The sequence below is a fragment of the Sipha flava genome, unplaced genomic scaffold (assembly GCF_003268045.1).
Source record: "Sipha flava isolate LNK unplaced genomic scaffold, YSA_version1 263_pilon_pilon, whole genome shotgun sequence".
Taxonomy (NCBI): domain Eukaryota; kingdom Metazoa; phylum Arthropoda; class Insecta; order Hemiptera; family Aphididae; genus Sipha; species Sipha flava.
In genome coordinates this window covers 25,991-45,458 of record NW_020272925.1, presented here as the reverse complement: position 1 = coordinate 45,458, position 19,468 = coordinate 25,991, and the positions used below count along the sequence as shown (strand labels likewise).

The following is a 19,468-nucleotide window of genomic DNA, read 5'->3' as shown; positions in this document are numbered from 1 at the left end:
TCGTTGTTTGGTCCCCTTATACCTTATGTGACATGCGACGTTTAGACAAAGTTTAAAACTAGTGATGGGCATTATTGAATAATAACTATCGAATTATTCGATAGTCTTGGAAAGTTATTTATTCGAATAATCTATAACGGTTATTTGAATAATTATTTAATTTTTAATTGAGTATAATTTTATTATTTAATATTATTATTAAATGTTTAGAAATGTATAGTAATTTTATCAGTATTTTATTCTTCTTCTTTGGCTTTTTACAGGCCTTTAAGGCCCATTGCCGCAACAACATAATGTCTCCAATCTTCTCTATCTTGTGCCGTTTCTTCAGCATTCCTTATTCCGAACATCTTTAGGTCTTCTTTTATTATATCCGTCCATCTCTGTCTGGGTCTCTTTGCGTTTGGTTTCCATACAGTTATTTGTCCGATTAGTCCACTTGATCTCCATACATGTCCTGCCCAGCCTATTCGTGCGCTTTTCAAGATCCCAACATATTGGTTACGTTATATAGTTGTTCTAAGTTTTTATTGTTTTATATTTCATATTCTCCTTCACTGTTCTTCCTCAATATCTTTCTCTCGAACACTTCTAAGTTTTTTTCATCTGACTTTGTCGCGTCGCCCAAGTACTGCTTGTATACAGAGCTACTGATTTGACTAGAACTTTATATAATGTTACTTTGGATTTTTTTGATAATAGTTTAGACTTTAAAAATTGTAATAGTTCATAGTAACATCTGTTTGCTGCGATGAGTTGTCTTTTCATTTCTTCGTGGCATCTCATAACGTGGCATCCTCATTAATATCTGCACCTAAGTATTTAAAATTTCCTACCTTTTCAAATATGTACTCATTTACTTTCAAGAAATTTGATCTGTGATTTTGTCTTGATACTTTCATGAATTTTTTTTTTGTTTCATTAACCTTTAAGCCAATTTTTTTCCCCTCCTTCAGCAATATATCTGTTGTGTTTTTTAGGTCGTTATTTGTTTCGGCTAATAAAACTAAACCATCAGCGTAAGTAACTGCTGTTAGATTTTTTTTTTTTAACAAATTTTTATATTACGCTATCTGTTACAATTAATGAACAATAAGCTTAAGTGATAAATAAATAATAGAACAAAACAGACAGAGAAAGACAGAGGGAAGAGACCACCCATCGGAGGTACTTCAGCATGATATAAATTTAAAGTTTTAATCCTAAAATAATAATAATAATAATAATAATGATACTACAATGAGTACATAGTAGTTATAACTTATAAGTAACAAAGATCATACATATATATATAAATATACATTTTTTTTTTTTAAATATTATATAAGCCGGTCACGACACCATTGCCTTTTTAGTCTTTTGTGTGGATTTCCTGGAATAGTTGCAGATGAAAGTTGGATGATATGGGGATTAGAATGATGTGTTAAATTTTTATTGAATCGTTTTTAGTGGAGCTTGGCTAGTTCAGTGACGGTGAGTAAATTGAAGTCAGAATGAAGGGTATTATTTGAAACATAGAAGGAAGCTTTAGAGATGACGCGAAGGACTTTGGATTGAAACCTTTGTAGGTATACGATTTGTATTTGATACTTTGGCTGAGCCCCATAACTGCAAACCGTAGGACCAGATGGGTCTGAGTAGTAGTTTATACAGCAGTATTTTAGTAGGTAATTTAATATTTTTGGAAGTTAGGAACGGCCGAAGAAGGCGAAAACGATCGTTAAGTGCTCGAGTTTTATTTTTAATGTGTGCTGACCAAGTAAGTAGACGGTCAATGTTGACTCCAAGGTAGCGTACACATTGAGCAGTAGGAAAGGGTTGGTTGTTAAGGAGGAGGGTTCGGCATACTCCTTGTCGAAGCGTAAAAGTACAGTGAATCAATTTAGACTCGTTCATTTTAACTCCCCATTCCTTGTACCAGGCTTGGAGAAGGTGTAAGTGGTCTTGAACATAACTGGAGGCTAGATGAGGATCAGGACTAGAGGCTAAGATAGCTTTATCGTCGGCAAAGTCACCAACAAGAGTATGGAGGGAAGAAGGTTGATCAGATATATATATATGTTAAATAGGAGGGAAGCTGTGACTGCACCTTGTGATACGCCTGCATTAATTAAAATGGGAGCAGAAAAGGTGGAGCCTACTTGCACTGTGAAGTGCCGGTCTTCTAAATAGGATTTAAGGATTAAATAATAGTGACAAGGGTGAAGAATCTTAAGTTTATATAAAAGACCAGCAGCTGTTAGATGTTGATTGTTTTTTATTTCTATGCTCTTTGCTTGGAACATTACTGCCCTCATACCTGATTCTAGGGCGATGTTAATTTCAGTGTTTAGTATTTTCGTAAATAAATACTTTGGCCAAATTTTGCATTATATATTTTACAATTTTCACAGTTATATTTATTTTAACGTTAATTTTATATGTAATTTAAATCACTTGTTACACTTCTCGTTTTTGTTATATAATTTATGTTAGATCTTAATTTATATGATTATACTATTTAAAAGCCGAATGGCATGTATTACAATAAAAAAAACAATTTGGTGTTATCAGGGACTAAACCTATACACTTTTAAGGGTTTATGTTCTTTTAATATATAAAATCTGTTCTGGTTTTAACTGGTTGCAAATTTTTTTTTGTTAACACGGAAAAAAGAAACATTCATTTTAATATTATTTTATATTAATTATTAAACTTTTCTTTTAAAAAATCTTAATTTTATCAAAATGTTACAAAATTATTATGAAATAAAATGTATGTAAAAATTAAATTTTATTGTTTTGTTTTTCAACGCACATCCTTAAAGTTATTCTAACATACTTCACATTACTCCAAAAATGTTTTCGTACCTAGTTAAAATATAAATAAAAAATTATGTAGGTAAATTTATAGATATGCATCACAAAACTAAAATTGTTCTAGTATATAGTATATTATAGTATTTAGATAGAAGTAAAAATTATTTTCTAGTTTTGGTGAGAAACGTTTTTGATATGATACTTTTTAATGTGAAACTGTGAACTGTGATATTTGTTCTTTGTTAACATCAAAAAAATACATAAATAGTTTTTATATATTTTAGTTGTAATTAGTACCTACAATCAAAATTATATTTTTATAGTCATTACTTTTTTGTGTTCTCTTTAGAATCAATTTTCTCGAATAATCAGTCAGTAGACACTAATAATTTATCTAGATTTTTTAAGCTTTTATATAGGTATACTACAATTTGCTTTCTAAATGTGCAATACACAATACATGAAATATTATAATAACCCAAAAAACCCTTTTAGAATATAGTCAAAAAACTTTTTTGATTAAGATTTTAGTTCTTTTGGGTTCTTTAAAGTTATGATTAAGTTTGTTAAAGGTTAAGGTTCCATAATTTGGCCAAGGTTCTGGTTCCTTTCCCCACAGGGACGTATTTAGACTTACTTCTAGGTAGAGGTGATTCAAATTTTTTTTTCAAATCAGACTCAAAATTTACAAGTTACATTTTTGGTAATATTTAAATCAGGTGAATCCTTAATATGTGGTTTTTCATTTATTTAATCTAATACCGCATCCACTTAGAATCAACTTTTATGTAATTCTTTTTTAACATTTGCCTGTGTTTTGAAAGTTACGCTTGTGTTTTATTTGATTTTTCACCAAGTATGGACACAACAAAAAGCTCAATTAAGTATTCACAGCAATAGGCAATTTGATTTTGTTATAAAATCATCCACTTTAAAAAAAATTTGAAATATGTATCTCACATATAATCAATTCCTTTAATACAAGTTCAAGGGAGAGGCGATCGCTCTATTGCCCCCCAAAAATACGCTTAAGACTCCCCGATTATAAATATTATAAATAATAATATCATAGTTGTAATAATTAAAGTATTTGTAAATACTATGATTCTTAAATTCTTTCAGAATTCAAGATTAAATTTGAATAAGTATAATTAATAATATTTTATGGCATCATTTAATTAAAATTAGCAGTTAAAAATAAAACATAATGGTTAACTGTTTTAAATTCATACTAAGTATGTATTATTAAGGCATACACTTAATTATAAAAAAAGAATAATCAAAATCAATATCTATTTAAGATTAAAGTATATTTTCATCATTGGCAATTACAAAACAGTCATACAAAATTATAGGATGATGTAGAGACTGACCCAAAACCCAAGGTTATAGGTGGGTGCAGCAAGTAACTTAATTATTTATAAAATAAGTAATGTATTACTTAAATGACAAAAAATAAACTGTACAGTACTGAATACTTACAAAGTCACACATAGTAAAAATGAATAATCTAATATGAAATTTCAATTTTATATAGATATTGTACTAATGGAGACATAAAAAATTAAAACAGGTATTACAAAACAAAATTAAATAGTTGATTTAAAAAAAAAATACCAACATGGTAATGGTTATAAAAAACCTATATAAGTCTCATTTATCACTTAAATTTATATTCAAATAATATATAAGATAAGAACTTAAAACCAGTTATCCATATTCATAATAATTAATAAATAATAACATATATCAAGGTAAAATTATATTTATAAAAAAATAATAACATAACCAATTTCTTTATATTTAAGACTAGTAAATTGTATACTAATATTTTAAAATTAGTAATCTAAGGAGGATCTTTTGTGTAATTCATTTTTAATGATAACGATGTCTATAAGCATGGCGCTCTTTTTCACGCCTATGATTTGAATGATGTTCTCTGATATTAACTAATCTATTTCTTTTATAGTATTCTTCTATTGGTCTGGCATACGTTTCTGGTAATTGTACTGGAACTCGAAAAGATGGCAGTTGCATATCATAATGTTGTACCATCTGTGATCCATTCAAATTATATTGGTATGATGGATATAAGGGTGGGCGTACATAATATGGGTGGGATAACATCCTTGATTGTTTATGTGGTATACCAAGACGATATGATTGTATATATTCTTTACTTGTTGGACCTTCATCTGGTAAGCCAAGCACTCGACGTCGCTGTCGTAATTCAGCAGTACTAATTGATGGCTGATGGTTTTTAGATTTTTTTAAAATGTACTGAAAATTAATTGATTCATCTTCTTGAAACATAGAACACAGTAGTAAACCAGTTCTTGGGTCAACTTCTTGACCATCACGAGCAATTTTTACAGTTTTTCCTTCATTGTATGTATTATATAAATGGGACGTGTCACTAAATTCTAACTCTTTAGTTGAAATCCAGTCGACTTTGAATACACCGGACAAATTGCGACCTCCAAGAAGTACCCAACCAACCGGAGACAAATCATATCTAGCTGCTTCAGAAATTCTAGCAAACCCTGAAGTGTCAGCAAAAAATTTTGGAATAAGTAAATAACAATTGATTATCTAACATTTAATTAAATATAAATATTTACCTGCAAATTTTCCACTTTCCTTGACTGAAAATATTAAAATGACATTCTTACAAGTTCTAAAAGCTTGATTCAACTTGGTCTCATTCCAAGGTCGAGTAGACCAGCAGTTTTTAATTTTAGCTAATTCAATATTTTCATGATTATTACTTTTAATGATAAAAAATCGAGCTTCTTTAAATAAGAATTTCAGTTGAGATAAATATTTTTCAGATGGTTTTTTTTTCGGTGTTGAATCTTCATCAATTCTTATGTATCTTTCTGTGTTCACCTTATTTCTTGTTGATGTGGCATCTATAGAACTAGAACTGGCTTCGCTTCTTGTATCAAATTCTTCATCCAACGGTTCGTCTCCTTCAATAATATTATCAGTTTCTTCAGTAATTTCATCAAGCACTTGTAGATCATCAAATGCTTCAATGGAATCAGCTGTAGACCCATGGACACTAATTGAATCTTCATCCATTGATAGAACTATTTAAATAACAATTTATATAATTAATTATTAATATTTTTTTTTTTAATAAAATAATTTATAAACATGTTTGTGAAATTATTATGGAATGAATACACTCAAAAAAAAAAAAAAAATCATTAAGTCATAATAATGAACATATATGGGTTTTTGAATGACAAATTAAAAACTACTTTTCTTTAACTTTTAAAGATAAATAGGTTTTAACTATTATTTAAATGTCATTATTGATATTAAGAACTATCCACAAAATAATTATATCAAAATAGACACCAATAGAGAATAAATTTTTATATCAAATGTATAAGCTTATGAACAATTAAGAAAATATTTGAATAAATAAGTAATAGGTTATAATTAAAATTATAATGTATATTATCCATAGGTGGTACTTAAGAAATATTGAATTGTACTTTGTATGCATCCCAAGTAAATATCTTACAAACTCGGAAATTATTTAATTATAAATCAAGAAATACAACAAGTATGAAGTAGTATAATATCAAGTGACACCAGCAATGCATAGATTATGCAACAGACATCAGTAGGATTTAAGCAAGCAGTCCAAATGCATTTTTCAAAAACTGTTAATTTTTCTCTAAGAAATGGAATAATTCTTCAAGAAAATAATAGTATACTGTCAGTACAACACCAACAATTTTTATTTTTTAGTATGTTAATGTACTAATACAATGCGTTTGAATACATTTTTAACCAATTTCAATTCCGCATTCCGGGAACCGCGGCCCAGGAGGAATGTATCGCGAGAGAAAAATACAATTAAATTTCGATCGGTCTTTCCAAATATTTCTTATGTTGAATATTTCGGTCTATCGATTATTACAATAACTGACTACGACAATAGGGTGTACTACGAAATCGTTCATTTCGTTGTGGACTTACCACGGATTTAAATCGAACGATTTAATTTGAGGGGAAAAAGCACAAACACACAACGCGAACACGAGCGGAACACAGTTGTCGGAATGTTTTTACCTTCGGTTTCGTATTCAAACTTAATATAAGCAGAACGTCGACGACAGACGCCACAAAAATAATTACAAAAATAATAATAATATAAGCAAATTGTACTTGTGCGGAACAGTTTACATTATCACGCACGCACAAAAATCGACAGGTCCGCGCGTGCGCAAAACGCGATATGATCCATACGCGCCGCCGACGCGGACACCGATAATGAACCGACGGCTTACGAACGGCGGAGCAGGGGAAGAACAAACGTCGATGCAGCACCGGACGCGATGGTAGATAATTTGATACGCACGAGACAAGTGCTGTTATATGCGTATGAATTATATTATCGTAATACGTACACAGTGGTTGTTGTCACCACGGATCCGGGGGCTCGGATGCTGCAGAAGCAGCAGGCTGTGCACCCCCGTCCACGGTGATTGGTAAATAAAACGGACCGAGCTCACGGTTACCGGGCGACGGTGTGACCAACGTACCTGCGCCGGTCGGCCCCACGCACTGCGCACGGTTTGTTTGTGTTTTCGACGTCTGGGTGGCGGCGGTTCCTTGTGCGGTTGTTGTGTTTGTGACGTTTGTGTGTGCCCGCAAATCTGCTCCCTGTCTACTCCGTTCTACGTTTTGTGGTAAAAACCCGAATTTGTCAATCGGTCGTGGTGAACATCAAATATCGGCTGTAGACTGGTTTGCATCCAACTATCGATTCCTTCTTCCCATTTGGTTGGTGCTGCGTAATCGTTGTTTTGCGACGTTACACACAGGCCTGAGGAACGCGTCAAACGCGTAAGTATGTTCTGATATCGTGAGACTTTCCTTCACTTCTCATCTGTTTTTCTCCTCGTGACTTTTGTATTGACTCGTCTCGCACGGGTATCCTCGACCCGACGAATCGCAAACAAATACACATTGATCCACCACCCTTGGCACGGGCGCTCTTGGTGAATATTTTTTTTCAACGTTCCGTCCGACCAACAGGGGTAAGTCCATAGAGTAGTAAGTCGTAATTTTTGGCGAAATTGCGTTGTGGCCACGTGCATTCCAAAGAGGTCAAAATCTGGGTGGCATCGGGTTTGCTATGTTTTTCCGACATGCATGTTTTTTCTCCATAATTTACGTCTCCCCTCCATTGTACATATCACTGGTGGTCCTACATGACAGCGCATTACGAACCGAGTTTCTTATCACCGAATTCAAGTTCGTGTAAACTTATTCGTTAAATAAATCGTGTTCGCAGTGCACGTGAGATTCGTGCGGTTAATTGCAATTTTTCACGACATTCTGATTTTTATAGTGTGATCCATACAAGCTTTATTCCAACTTTTTTTGGTTTTAGCAGTGCGATAGTCTAAACTATTGTTTTTCCTTCTATATCTTTATTATTTTTAAGATTTTTAGAAGTGTAGGTACTTAAGTAATTGTTAAAATATTTACTTTAATAAAGGTTGAAGCAAGGTTAATTGCTACTGATTTTTCTATTTCTATTATTCCTTAATAATATTTTTATTTTTATCATATAAATAACATTTTTGGGAGATTTTGAACTGTCATACTTTACTATTTACTATTATTGAGCAATTTACTTTATGTAAATAAATAATCTTGGATAAAAAGTTGTTTTTATCTAATATTTTGTCTTGGAAATCTAAATAGCTTGAGCATTTTACCTATGCTTTTCTTATTTTTTTAATTAAATGTTCATCTTGTTTTTTAGTCATGATGAAAAGTAAAGAAGTAGTAGCTGATGATTCTGAAAATGAGTTTGAAGTGGATGAACCTGAAGAGGTAGATGATCATTCAGATGACGAATGGGCTCCTAGTGCTGCTGTATGTTAACTATTGTATTTCTAGTATTTTATATTATTGTCAAATAATATATTTATTTATCTTTTTAGACCAAAACTCCCGGTAAAAGAGGACGACCTGCTAGAAATACTCCTGGTAAAAAGAAGAAGCAAAAGACTACAGATGAAGACGATGATGACGAGGAAGAAAAAGAACGAGGATCAAAACCTAGAACACCTACCCCAGCAAAACCACGTGGAAGAGTAGCAAAAGGCAAAGCTAAGAAAGAAGAACCTGAAGTAGAACCAGAAGAGGAAGAAGAATTTGATGAAGAAGATGAAATTGAGGATGAAGAAGAAGATGAAGAAGATGATGAAGATGTCGAAGAAGAAGAAGAAGAGCTTAATCAGGGACCAAATGCAAAACCTGCAAAAAAATTTACGGTATATTTTTTCTAGTTAATGTATACTATTTAATATTTTACTAAATATTGGATTGTTAATTTACGTCTGGTGCCTTTGTTGTCCTTAAAACTGATATGCTTGGTAAAGGCAATCCTCCTGTATGGAAAATTGATGGAAAGGCATTACTGCAAAAATATGTTCCATTCAAACAGGATGGTAAAGTATTATACAAAAATACTTCAGTTGTAAGTATACCATTGTTGAATAAGTATAAAATCAAATATTGTTTCAACAAATGCAATAGCAATATTTTACCTAAGTTGAGAACAAAATATTTATTTTACTTTCTAGTATTCTGGTTGGGGTTCTAATGTCAAAGAGCAATATTACTCTGCACCAGTATCATTTATACAGCAGACACGTAAAGAACACATAATCGAGTTTTACAAAGATAAAATCAAGAAGTAAGTTATGAAACCTGTTTTTTTTTTTTTATATAATATTAATCCCTTCAATGGTTTAAGGGATCCTAAAATTGAAGAAGCTGCAAAGAAAGAATTGGAAGAAGATGAAGAAGCTGATTTAGAAGGTGGAGGTGATGATGAAAAAGTCGATCAAGATGAAGCATAATTGTTACATGTAACTGAATGAGTAATTCACTCCTCAAATATTTTGTGTTCTAATATTTTCAGTACCATTAGTAACAGCTTTTTTCATTTTATATTGACAGTGACAATTTGTATTATATTGTTTGTTTTTCACATAATTAGCACAATAAATATTTGTGAACTTTTATAAAATCATTATTTTGATGCTAAATTTGAATTGATATTTACTGTATAACCTTTTTTATTCCTTTATATTTAGATAAGTGATGATTATTGATGTTTCCATAAATGTATCAATAAGATTATATATTGCATTATTAATAGTTTTGGAGTTATAAAAAAAATAGTAGAAATGTATTATGCAGATAATATTAGTATTTTGTTTCAATAAAATTGAATACTGTAAATATTAGATATTTATGTGTAAGCCAAATTTATTATTAATTGCTTACAAATGAGTGGAAATTATTATTAGTACTACAACAATCCATTACTTAATATGTAAATGTTTAAGTTAATTGTTAATTTTTTGATTTATGTTCATTTTTACTTTGGTATTTATTATTTATTCTACTCTATGTATTATTTATTGGAGGTCAGCTATTGAATTTAAAATGCATACATTTAATTTAATCTAATATGTAATTAATAAAATTATATATATCGACGAAAAGTTTTTCAACTAAAACAATGATGACAATTGTTAATGTCATTAAAATAAAATCATGCATATCCATTGCCACTGAAGTATATATATCTTTATAATTTCATGAAAACAACTATCGAATAAAATCTAGAATTGTAAGGTGGATTGTAATCACAACTTCATGAACATTAAAACTATTTTTATTGTAAAAAAAGAAAATCTGTTATCTTTTTTTATCTGAACAAGATAGGAATTTAATTTTCTTTAATTTTAGAGAAAGTTTAAGTAGTACAAAAATGTAAACTTTTTTTTTTTTTTTGAAAAGCTTGCTAGTGTAATATATAAACTACAATTTTACTTTCATTTAATTCTAAAATCCTAAAATTAAATTACTAGATATGTTTCATTAAATGTTTTATACTAATGATATATTTAGTAGTTTTTTTTATGTAGTTTTTTTCCTTAATTTAAACTGGTTTAATACCAATAAATACAACTGTATACGGTTATGCAAATATTGACTAAAAAAATATTTTGAGCAACAAATAGTAAGTTATTTATGAATTAATTACAATTTAATTTTTTGTATTTTCTGTATTTTGAAAGTAGTATAAATGTTTTAAATGCAATATTTTTACTATAAACTATAACTATATATATATATTAATTAATATGTGAAGACAAATGAAAAATATAATTTAGTTAAGAGGATTATTATTTATCTATGATAAATAATGCTAACACAAGCATTTGTTGAAACAGTAAATCAAATTACTGTATTGAACATTTAATTGCCTATTAAGTAATACAATAGTACTTTAATTTTAGTATTGCAACATTAAAAGATAGAAGCAGTAATAGAAAAATAAAAATAAACATTTAAAACTAGAGAATTAATCATTACTAAACAATAATTTATAATTGTATAGGGTATTTTAAGTGTAAAGATTGATGTATTAAAAGCTGAAATGTTGGTTGTTAATAATTACCCATCACCAAAACTTTACACTAGAAAATATGAAAGATAAAATGAAAAATATTCTTTCCCAAATTTAAACTAATTTTTGCTAATTGTAATCACAATTCCGGTAAGCTCTGCAACTTGCCAGCAAAAGTTTACCAATTTATCTTTGTTGAATATTGAAAAAGATTTATTTAATCAGCTAAACACCAAAACTTTTTTGAATAAATATTGCATGAAACCTAGAAAAATTATGCTGATTTAAAATGTACCAATAATATATTATTTATTTACCAACAAGATTAAGAAATAAAATGTACCAAGATGTTACTGATATTGTAATAAAAAAATGTATTATAAATTTGTTTTTTTTTTTTTATTTATGTGAAGACGTGAAGTGTGTTAATGTGTTATAAAAATTTGAAATATATATGTTACGCCGAATTTATGAAATAGTCGATTTCATGAAGTCAGCAACGTTGTCGCCAAATACATATAATAGGCAATTTGGCTACCAAATTTTGATTACTGATTTCGTAAATTAGGCAGCCTTTTTTTGCCGATTGCACGAATTCGGTAAACACATTATTATAATATAATTACAAATAGTGGCTTATGGCAGTAATTTAAAATGTCCTTCCTCTTTTAAAAGTTGGTGTCAATCTTGTCTGTGGACGAAGGCGAGGTGATGCAGCCTAACTTTTTACAGTTATCACAGAAGAAAAAGATGGCAAATTTCGTATAGGAATTAAAGAAGGGATTTTAAGCACATGGTTGGAGCAGAACAGTTTGGCAGCTACAAAGTATTGTTCCCTGACGACTGCAGACGTTCAACAAAATGAATATTCATAACGGGAACTTGTTAAATTGGGGTCAGTTGGGACCGGACATGGCTATTGATTCGCTATAAACTGATGTACTTGTCGTACGAGTTGCACATCTAAAAAGTGCATATGTAAAAAAATAATATGATGTGTACCTAACCCAGGCCATACTTTCCAAAACATTTAAATATAATCCAAATTTATTTTACACATTAAAATGTATTTATTATTTTATAACATTCCGGTGTTTTACACATTTATTTAAATTAAATTATGCTTTATAATTTTTTAAAAAGGTCTTGCCGATTTCACGCAATCGGCAGTATTATGTACTTTGAGTTGTCGATTTCACGTATTCGGCAACAACATTGCTGATTTCATGAAATCGGCAATTTCATAAATTCGGCGTAACATATATATTATTGTGGGTTTAATTGTGGAAGGGGCGAAGCCCCCACTGCTCTGTGATGCATTGACAGATTTAACATCCCATGTTTTAGATGTCTAGTTGCGCCTATACGCTTTTGTCATTCGATTATCGCTACATACTTTGAATCTATCGATTATATTGCCGCACTAATTATGTCGTCTTTGAGCGACGATTTACGAACAGATAAATCCCCTGCTCCTTCCAAAATTAAATCTCACTTAAACTCTTACCGTGGTTCAGATTCTAATTTTGAGATGATTACCAGTAAAAAAAATACATATAAGTTAAATTAGTCAAATAATAAGTACTACATCTACTACATCTTTCTTTCTTCTCTTCAACTTCTCCCAGTTTACAACAGATTATTGACAAAACCCCGTTTTTAAATATGTCTAATTCAACTTTCACTTATGATAAATCTCTACCAATAAAAATTACACCGCCAGATATGGCCATTGACGATTCTACGATCAACGACAACACTGGGTCGAACAATTCTAATCTCTCAACTTCCGCCGGTTCTAATATTATTAAAAACTGATTACCGCACAATTAACTATCTTTTCTGTCTGACTCTATTGGTCCTACTTTTATTCTCGTAGAGTATTGATACAGAAAAATGTTTGAGTAAATGTCACCCAGTTAAGGCGGCGAAATTTTTTTTCAACTAATTTTATGGGCATCACCAGCGTCGTATATAGGGAGGGGGGGCTAGTTGGCTACAGCTCCCCTCCCTGAAATGTTTTAAAAACTTAAAAATTATTTTAAACGTATGTTATATTTTAATGGTGTTTATGCTTATTAAGAATTTGCGTCCAACGTCAAATCATTTTAGGACATTCTGTAAATGAAATGTAGATAATTACCCAGTGCCGTAAACTGGGCGGTGCAAATGTGGCACTTGCAACACCATATTTAAATGTGGTGATGCAAATATATGTTTTTGCACCACTAGAAAATTATTGAAATTTGTATACCTATATTATTTTCAAGAGCCTTTCTTTATATTGGTTGTTTATATTTAAATAATTTTTAATTGTTTAGCTAAATTTATTAATAAAAGATAATAAAAAAATAATAATAATAATATTAATATTATATAGGTACAATATTAATAATGATAATATTGATTATTCATGATTCATATTGTTTCTATATTATTATTTGTATAATAACTATATTAAAAAAATAATAATGAAAAAAAAAACCTTAACATCTTGAGATTTTTGGAAAGAGGGTGTGTTTTATATCTTGCTATAACTAAAAAATACGCGTATTGTCCATACTTATGCTGATATTTTGCCCAGAAAAATATTTTAATGATATACCAATTTAAAGTTTTTTTTAGGATAATAAGTAGTAATTTTTAATTTATTTACAATTTTTTTATTTCATGTTTTTAAATAACCTTACTTTATAATACAACTGAATTGATCAAAATCCATTTCAATTACACTTTGAAAAGATTTAACCATTCAAAAAATAATTTGATAATTCAAACAGTAGGTAGTATATTATTTTTTAATAGTTGTTCACGTAATATGATTCATATCGTTTTTCATGGATTGAAAATGTAACTTAACTACTGATTTCTTACAGTTGTTTCTACATCGTCGTCACTGGACTCACTGCATGATTCAGTGCTGCTACTTTTATTATAATAACTATTATCTAAAATATGCATGTTAAAAATATATTATAGTATAATAAACTAAACATTTAATAATACATTTAAAACATACCCAACTGATCTAAGTAATGATTTTGAAAAGAAACTATTTCTTTTCCATCTTTACATTCTGCATATCCTTCTAATAATTCTTTATTAATTCGTATAAATGTAGGACCCCAGTTAAATTTGGACATATATAAATCTCCAATTTCCTTGAAACCAGCTATGTACATTGCAGCAGCTAAAGCTTCTACACAAGACAGTTTACTAGGATGACCATAGTTAATTGGATTTGCTGCAACTAGATATGGTAATAATCGTAGGTTTTTCTTGGTTTTTCTATGTTGTAACTTGTGAAATGGAGTGTCATGAAGTCGTGCCCATGAACAGTCCACCACTGCCATACCATATTTGGCTATAATTTGATTATCCTTAGCTGAAACACTCTATAAAATACATTTTGATATTAACAATATCAATAGAAATTATTGAATTATAACATCAATAGTAATAATTTGGTTGGTAATTAAAAATAATATTTTACTTCAGTAGCAACAGGTGTAAGAACTATGCCATTAAACATGGCAGACATTCCAAGCTTATCGATCATTTCTAGTCTCATTAATTTTCTTCCTGTGCATCGTTTAGGATCGCATTGTTTTAAATCCCACATACCAACTCTAAAGGGTACTTCAATTTCTACAGAATCCTCACTAGTTTCTATAACAAGGTTTAAAAAATATAAATATAGCTTTATATCTTTATTTCTTATTTTATTCTAACCACTGCTATGATCAGATAAAGTGTTTTCTGCTTCAGAATCTTCATCATCCTCAATTTTAACTTTTGACAAATTTTGACATGTTTCTTCGTCATCACAACTACAGCTCTCTTCATTCTTATTAGTAGTAGACTAAAAATATTTGATTTAAGGATTACAACATTGTTTGAAATAAAATTATTTATAATTCAAAAATTTTAAAACGCTAAGTCAATAGTATCGATAAAAATTTAGTTGAAAATATTTAACTCACCATGAGTGATTCAATAAAAAGAGTAAGTAACTTAGGTTGAAAATAATTTATTTTTGCTGTTATTAAAATTTATTAGCTTGAAACACGATCGGATTGGAGACCATGCTGTTTTTTATCATAGTATTAATTTATTCTGTGATAAACACTGTCCTATAATTATTCCTGATGATAAGGATTTTTATATTACGTTATCATGTTATCATTTTACAACACCGTTATCACGTATTAACGTAAGCTTCTAAATCATTGAGTACCTAAGTTATTTAACTAACTAAATAGAATTTGAAAAATGTTGTTCTTAAACTATTAATTAAAAATCAATTAGTCGTTAAATCAAAGTGCAGATTAAGCGTTGTGTTCCCCCATTCGCGATCTTTGTTTAGTTATTTTCGTTGCGCTCGAATATGCCAATTGGTTTAGTAGTATTCACTATTTATGCGTAACACGTCGCGTATACAACATTCTGTATTAAATAACCATCACGATGGTCGAGACTAAAAAGAAGAACATTTGTGTTGTGGTTTTGGGTGATATAGGCCGGAGTCCGCGAATGCAATACCACGCACAGTCGTTGATACGCGAAGGTTATAACGTGGACATAATTGGGTACACCGACAGCCCTATACTGGATGATTTAAAAGAAAATGCTACAATTATCGGCGTCAAGAGACCATTTCCGTTCGATGAATGTAAATATGATTACGCTGTATAATATATAAAGTTATAACTTTGAGATTTTCAATATAGTGGGGATTGTTGTTTATAACGACATCGTTTCACACCTGTTGATACGATATGCAGTCATTCGATCATTGTAGTCCCGTAGTAGATATAATATCGGTGACTGATACCGTTCGCCCTGCATATAGAATGTGAACATTACCACATTTACTAAAATCACTATTTTAATGTGCTTTATAGGCTGCTTTTGAATTGTATCTGCTACTAAGAGAATCTGTATTGTGTATTACATGCTACATCTGTTTTTTTCCAGCTTATATAGGTAATCAAAGTTTCGGGTATTGTAAATTTGTGCCAACATTTTCATGTAATCTATTGATGGGAAGTAGAGAATGGATACTTTAGTGTAATTTGGAAATGTAATTTCTTAGTTCTCCAGCAGTTTTCCTATACTTACTATAAAAAATTGCCGAAATAAAAATGTATTATGAATGCGTAATTCTTTTTTAATTTTGTGGCTTTTAAAGCATGATAATGATTTTTATTGAATTTAAAGTATTGGTATGTAATAAGATAATATTAATTTAAAGTACATTGTAAAATTTAACGAAAATAACTTATTTCAAAGTAATATTCTAATATGTATTATTGACGTATTGTATTTACTAAATAATGTTATGCTATAATTTCTGGTTTTTTAATTAGTTACATTTTTCTTAATGATAAATTTTCAATTAATTAATTTCTAGGTATCCAATAAAATATTTGATAATTTTTGTACTAAAATACCTTGTCAATTGATGTTATAATGCATTTATATTTTTAAACTTAGGATTTACTAATAAAAACTATTTTTTTTTTTATGGAAATGACCGAGACGACATGTGGTGCGTGACGGTCAACAATTCCCTGCAGTATCGAAGATAAAATTTCATTAATTTTTATTACAGTACACCATAAAATATTATTGATTGATACAAGATACAATACAAATACTGGCTTGTATATACAAGAAATTATAACTGATTCTGTACGATGTAAAATTATTCAAATTATTCCATTGGTAGACGAAAAGTATAGGATTCTTAACTGATCAATAAGAAATAATTGAATAGTTTTTGTTTTTGTCATGTATGAAAAAAAAGTTTTTGGTGGATTTGGGAGAGTACCCCCTTCCTTTCTTAGATCCGCGCTAATATGAAGGGTTCATTAATTATTATAGTTAACCGATAAAATGATTAGGTACTATCGTAGTTAAAAACTAATTTAATTTTATGGTTGTTTTTGTATTTGATAGATGTGCCACGAACAGTAGCATTTATCTTCAAAGTCGTATGGCAAACGTTGACATTATTTTGGGCGATATCTGTAAAACGAAAATCTAATATTGTTCTTGTTCAAAATCCACCGGCTATTCCTACTCTTGCTGTTTGCTGGTTTTACTGTTTACTTTTCAATGCAAAATTTATAATCGATTGGCACAATTATGCATATTCAATACTTGCTTTGTCTTTGGGCACTGACGCACCACTGGTAAAACTTTCTTTATTATATGAACAATTTTTTGGTAAATTAGCTGATACTAATTTATGTGTTACCAAAGCGATGAAAGAAGACTTAGATAAAAAATGGAATATTAAGTAATTTAATTTATTTATAATGATATTAACATTTTTTTCACAAAATTTAAGTTATGTCATATAACTATTTCAGAGCTACGACTTTGTATGACCGTCCAGGTCCACAGTTTAAAACAATTACATCGATCGAAAAACATTGTTTCCTAGAAAAAATGAATTTAAATGAATTCACTGAGATATCTGAATCTGGTAAAGTACAATTAAAGTCCAATCGACCAGGTCTACTTGTGTCTAGTACTAGCTGGACTCCAGACGAAGATTTTTCCATTTTATTTAAAGCATTACAAAGTACGTATCTACATAATTAAATATATATATTTTTAGCAGATTAAATTAAATGTTATTTTTAACTTACCTTTATTATAATTATTGTTATTATTATTTAGTGTTTTGTCAATATATTTGTCATTTCCCATAACAGTATTTTAAAATCATACAATTGTGATAACACTTATAACTTATAACTTATAATAAAGTCATCACAATTGTATATATATATATATATATATTATTACTTATATGTTAAGTAACGGATTATGATTGATAAATATTTTTTTACGTTAAAGAGTATGATGAAAGTGATGATATTTATCCAAATCTAATTTGCATTATCACGGGAAAGGGCCCTTTAAAATATTATTATCAACAAATGATTTCAAAGTTAAAATGGAAAAAGGTGTCAATTATTACACCTTGGCTCGAAAATAAAGATTATCCTATTCTCTTAGGTAAATTATAGAGATCATTTATTAAGTGCGTTATTATTAAATGATACACTAAATGTTTATCTTATTAATTAATTTCAGCGTGCGCTGATCTTGGCGTATGTTTACACGCCTCCTCAAGTGGTCTAGACTTGCCTATGAAAGTGATAGATATGTTTGGAGTCGGTTTACCCGTTTGCGCTTACGATTTCAAAAGGTAATAATTATTTGATTACGCTCTAGTTGGTTTTGTTATTGTATCTTAGATTATCAAAATGTTTATCAAAAAAACAAAAAAAGGTTCTTCATATTAAAACAGATATTAATTTGTTTCAGTTTGAATGAATTGGTTAAACACAATGAAAATGGTCTTGTTTTTTCTAATGACAAGCAGCTTACATTACACATCATGACATGGTTTAAAAACTATCCTTTGCAGGTTTGCGAAAAAAAACAGAATTTTTGCAAAAACATTGATAGTTTTCGAAAAGTTGATTGGCACAAAAACTGGATGATTAATGCTCATCCATTTTTCTATCCATGAAGAATGATATCCATCCTATTTAGAGTATTCATAATTAATCGTAAATTGTTTTTATTATTCTAAATATTTAATTTTTATAACGTAATATTGTAGTAATGGTATTTTTCAACGATATAATGAAATTATTTAAATTGTTAGTTAATAATAATTAAGAAATATTTAGGTAAGAAAAATTAATGTTACAATGCGATTAATAAATTAATATTTTTGTACAACAAATGTTTATGTATCTTTTAAATATTGCAATGATTAAAAATAATAATGATAATTTTATTTTAGGGAACAACAATTTTGGTCCTAATTTTGAACCAAAATGTCTTATTAAATACTCCAGATACTCCTCTAGTGTGAGACAGTGATGCACTGAGAAAGTAAGTAGCATTGTTTTAAATTTGGTCTTATGAATTATTGTTGAAAAAACCAATTCTGATATAACCTCTGTCAATCAAAAATAGTTAAAATGTTGTAGGAATTTGGTAGATACTCGTACATGATTTTTCATTGCTATTTTTCATCATCAAAAACTGCAATTCTAAAAAATTATATTTCAGCAGCCTATAATATCCATGTGAAATTTCCAATTTTTAAAGGTATTGCATTACATCTGTTGAACTTTATATCGACATTCATAAATCTTAGTATTTCCCAAAGATTGT

The 19,468-nt window shown here is 29.4% G+C and overlaps 4 protein-coding genes across 6 annotated transcripts; 2 read left to right on the top strand and 2 right to left on the bottom strand.

Annotated features, from left to right (window-relative positions):
* Nucleotides 1-4,610: 4,610 nt before the first annotated feature.
* LOC112685043 (YTH domain-containing protein 1) lies at nucleotides 4,611-7,355 on the bottom strand. Of its 2 annotated transcripts, none has more exons than XM_025556805.1 (3): nucleotides 7,227-7,355; nucleotides 5,421-5,891; nucleotides 4,611-5,342 (listed from the first exon to the last, which is right to left on the bottom strand). In XM_025556805.1, exons 2-3 carry the CDS (start codon nucleotides 5,881-5,883, stop codon nucleotides 4,675-4,677), a joined length of 1,131 nt encoding a protein of 376 aa, XP_025412590.1. In that variant the 5' UTR covers nucleotides 5,884-5,891; nucleotides 7,227-7,355; the 3' UTR covers nucleotides 4,611-4,674. The 2 variants fall into 2 exon arrangements, with proteins under 2 accessions (XP_025412590.1, XP_025412588.1); XM_025556803.1 differs by lacking the exon at nucleotides 7,227-7,355 and adding an exon at nucleotides 6,796-7,220.
* Nucleotides 7,356-7,449: 94 nt separating this feature from the next.
* Nucleotides 7,450-9,942, top strand: LOC112685044 (nucleolin-like). The gene is made up of 6 exons (XM_025556806.1): nucleotides 7,450-7,666; nucleotides 8,593-8,706; nucleotides 8,775-9,102; nucleotides 9,168-9,313; nucleotides 9,420-9,532; nucleotides 9,593-9,942. The coding sequence occupies exons 2-6, from the start codon at nucleotides 8,596-8,598 to the stop codon at nucleotides 9,696-9,698; spliced, it is 804 nt and encodes a 267-aa protein (XP_025412591.1). The 5' UTR covers nucleotides 7,450-7,666; nucleotides 8,593-8,595; the 3' UTR covers nucleotides 9,699-9,942.
* Nucleotides 9,943-14,031: 4,089 nt separating this feature from the next.
* LOC112685048 (ribosome biogenesis protein TSR3 homolog) lies at nucleotides 14,032-15,375 on the bottom strand. 2 transcript variants are annotated; one of them, XM_025556812.1, is made up of 5 exons: nucleotides 15,244-15,375; nucleotides 14,996-15,122; nucleotides 14,754-14,929; nucleotides 14,280-14,655; nucleotides 14,032-14,208 (listed from the first exon to the last, which is right to left on the bottom strand). In XM_025556812.1, exons 1-5 carry the CDS (start codon nucleotides 15,244-15,246, stop codon nucleotides 14,120-14,122), a joined length of 771 nt encoding a protein of 256 aa, XP_025412597.1. In that variant the 5' UTR covers nucleotides 15,247-15,375; the 3' UTR covers nucleotides 14,032-14,119. The 2 variants fall into 2 exon arrangements, with proteins under 2 accessions (XP_025412597.1, XP_025412596.1); XM_025556811.1 differs by having other exon boundaries at nucleotides 14,993-15,122; nucleotides 15,244-15,372.
* Nucleotides 15,376-15,453: 78 nt separating this feature from the next.
* On the top strand, nucleotides 15,454-18,945 carry LOC112685047 (chitobiosyldiphosphodolichol beta-mannosyltransferase). Its single transcript, XM_025556810.1, has 6 exons — nucleotides 15,454-15,932; nucleotides 17,222-17,564; nucleotides 17,638-17,852; nucleotides 18,131-18,292; nucleotides 18,371-18,485; nucleotides 18,605-18,945. The coding sequence occupies exons 1-6, from the start codon at nucleotides 15,728-15,730 to the stop codon at nucleotides 18,810-18,812; spliced, it is 1,248 nt and encodes a 415-aa protein (XP_025412595.1). The 5' UTR covers nucleotides 15,454-15,727; the 3' UTR covers nucleotides 18,813-18,945.
* Nucleotides 18,946-19,468: the final 523 nt, after the last annotated feature.

Excerpts from the sequence above, each read along its gene's own strand:
- LOC112685048 (XM_025556811.1), bottom strand. Across the intron at positions 14,930-14,992 it reads TTTATCTGATCATAGCAGTG|AAACTAGTGAGGATTCTGTA; the intron begins GTTAGAATAAAA and ends ACCTTGTTATAG. Across the intron at positions 14,656-14,753 it reads TTACACCTGTTGCTACTGAA|AGTGTTTCAGCTAAGGATAA; the intron begins GTAAAATATTAT and ends TGTATTTTATAG.
- LOC112685047 (XM_025556810.1), top strand. The coding sequence starts at position 15,728 with ATGGTCGAGACTAAAAAGAAGAACATTTGTGTTGTGGTTTTGGGTGAT. Across the intron at positions 17,565-17,637 it reads GATAAAAAATGGAATATTAA|AGCTACGACTTTGTATGACC; the intron begins GTAATTTAATTT and ends TAACTATTTCAG. Across the intron at positions 17,853-18,130 it reads TTTATTTAAAGCATTACAAA|AGTATGATGAAAGTGATGAT; the intron begins GTACGTATCTAC and ends TTTACGTTAAAG.
- LOC112685044 (XM_025556806.1), top strand. The coding sequence starts at position 8,596 with ATGATGAAAAGTAAAGAAGTAGTAGCTGATGATTCTGAAAATGAGTTT. Across the intron at positions 9,103-9,167 it reads TGCAAAACCTGCAAAAAAAT|TTACGTCTGGTGCCTTTGTT; the intron begins TTACGGTATATT and ends TGGATTGTTAAT. Across the intron at positions 9,533-9,592 it reads TACAAAGATAAAATCAAGAA|GGATCCTAAAATTGAAGAAG; the intron begins GTAAGTTATGAA and ends CAATGGTTTAAG.
- LOC112685043 (XM_025556805.1), bottom strand. The coding sequence starts at position 5,883 with ATGGATGAAGATTCAATTAGTGTCCATGGGTCTACAGCTGATTCCATT. Across the intron at positions 5,343-5,420 it reads GGAAAGTGGAAAATTTGCAG|GGTTTGCTAGAATTTCTGAA; the intron begins GTAAATATTTAT and ends CTGACACTTCAG.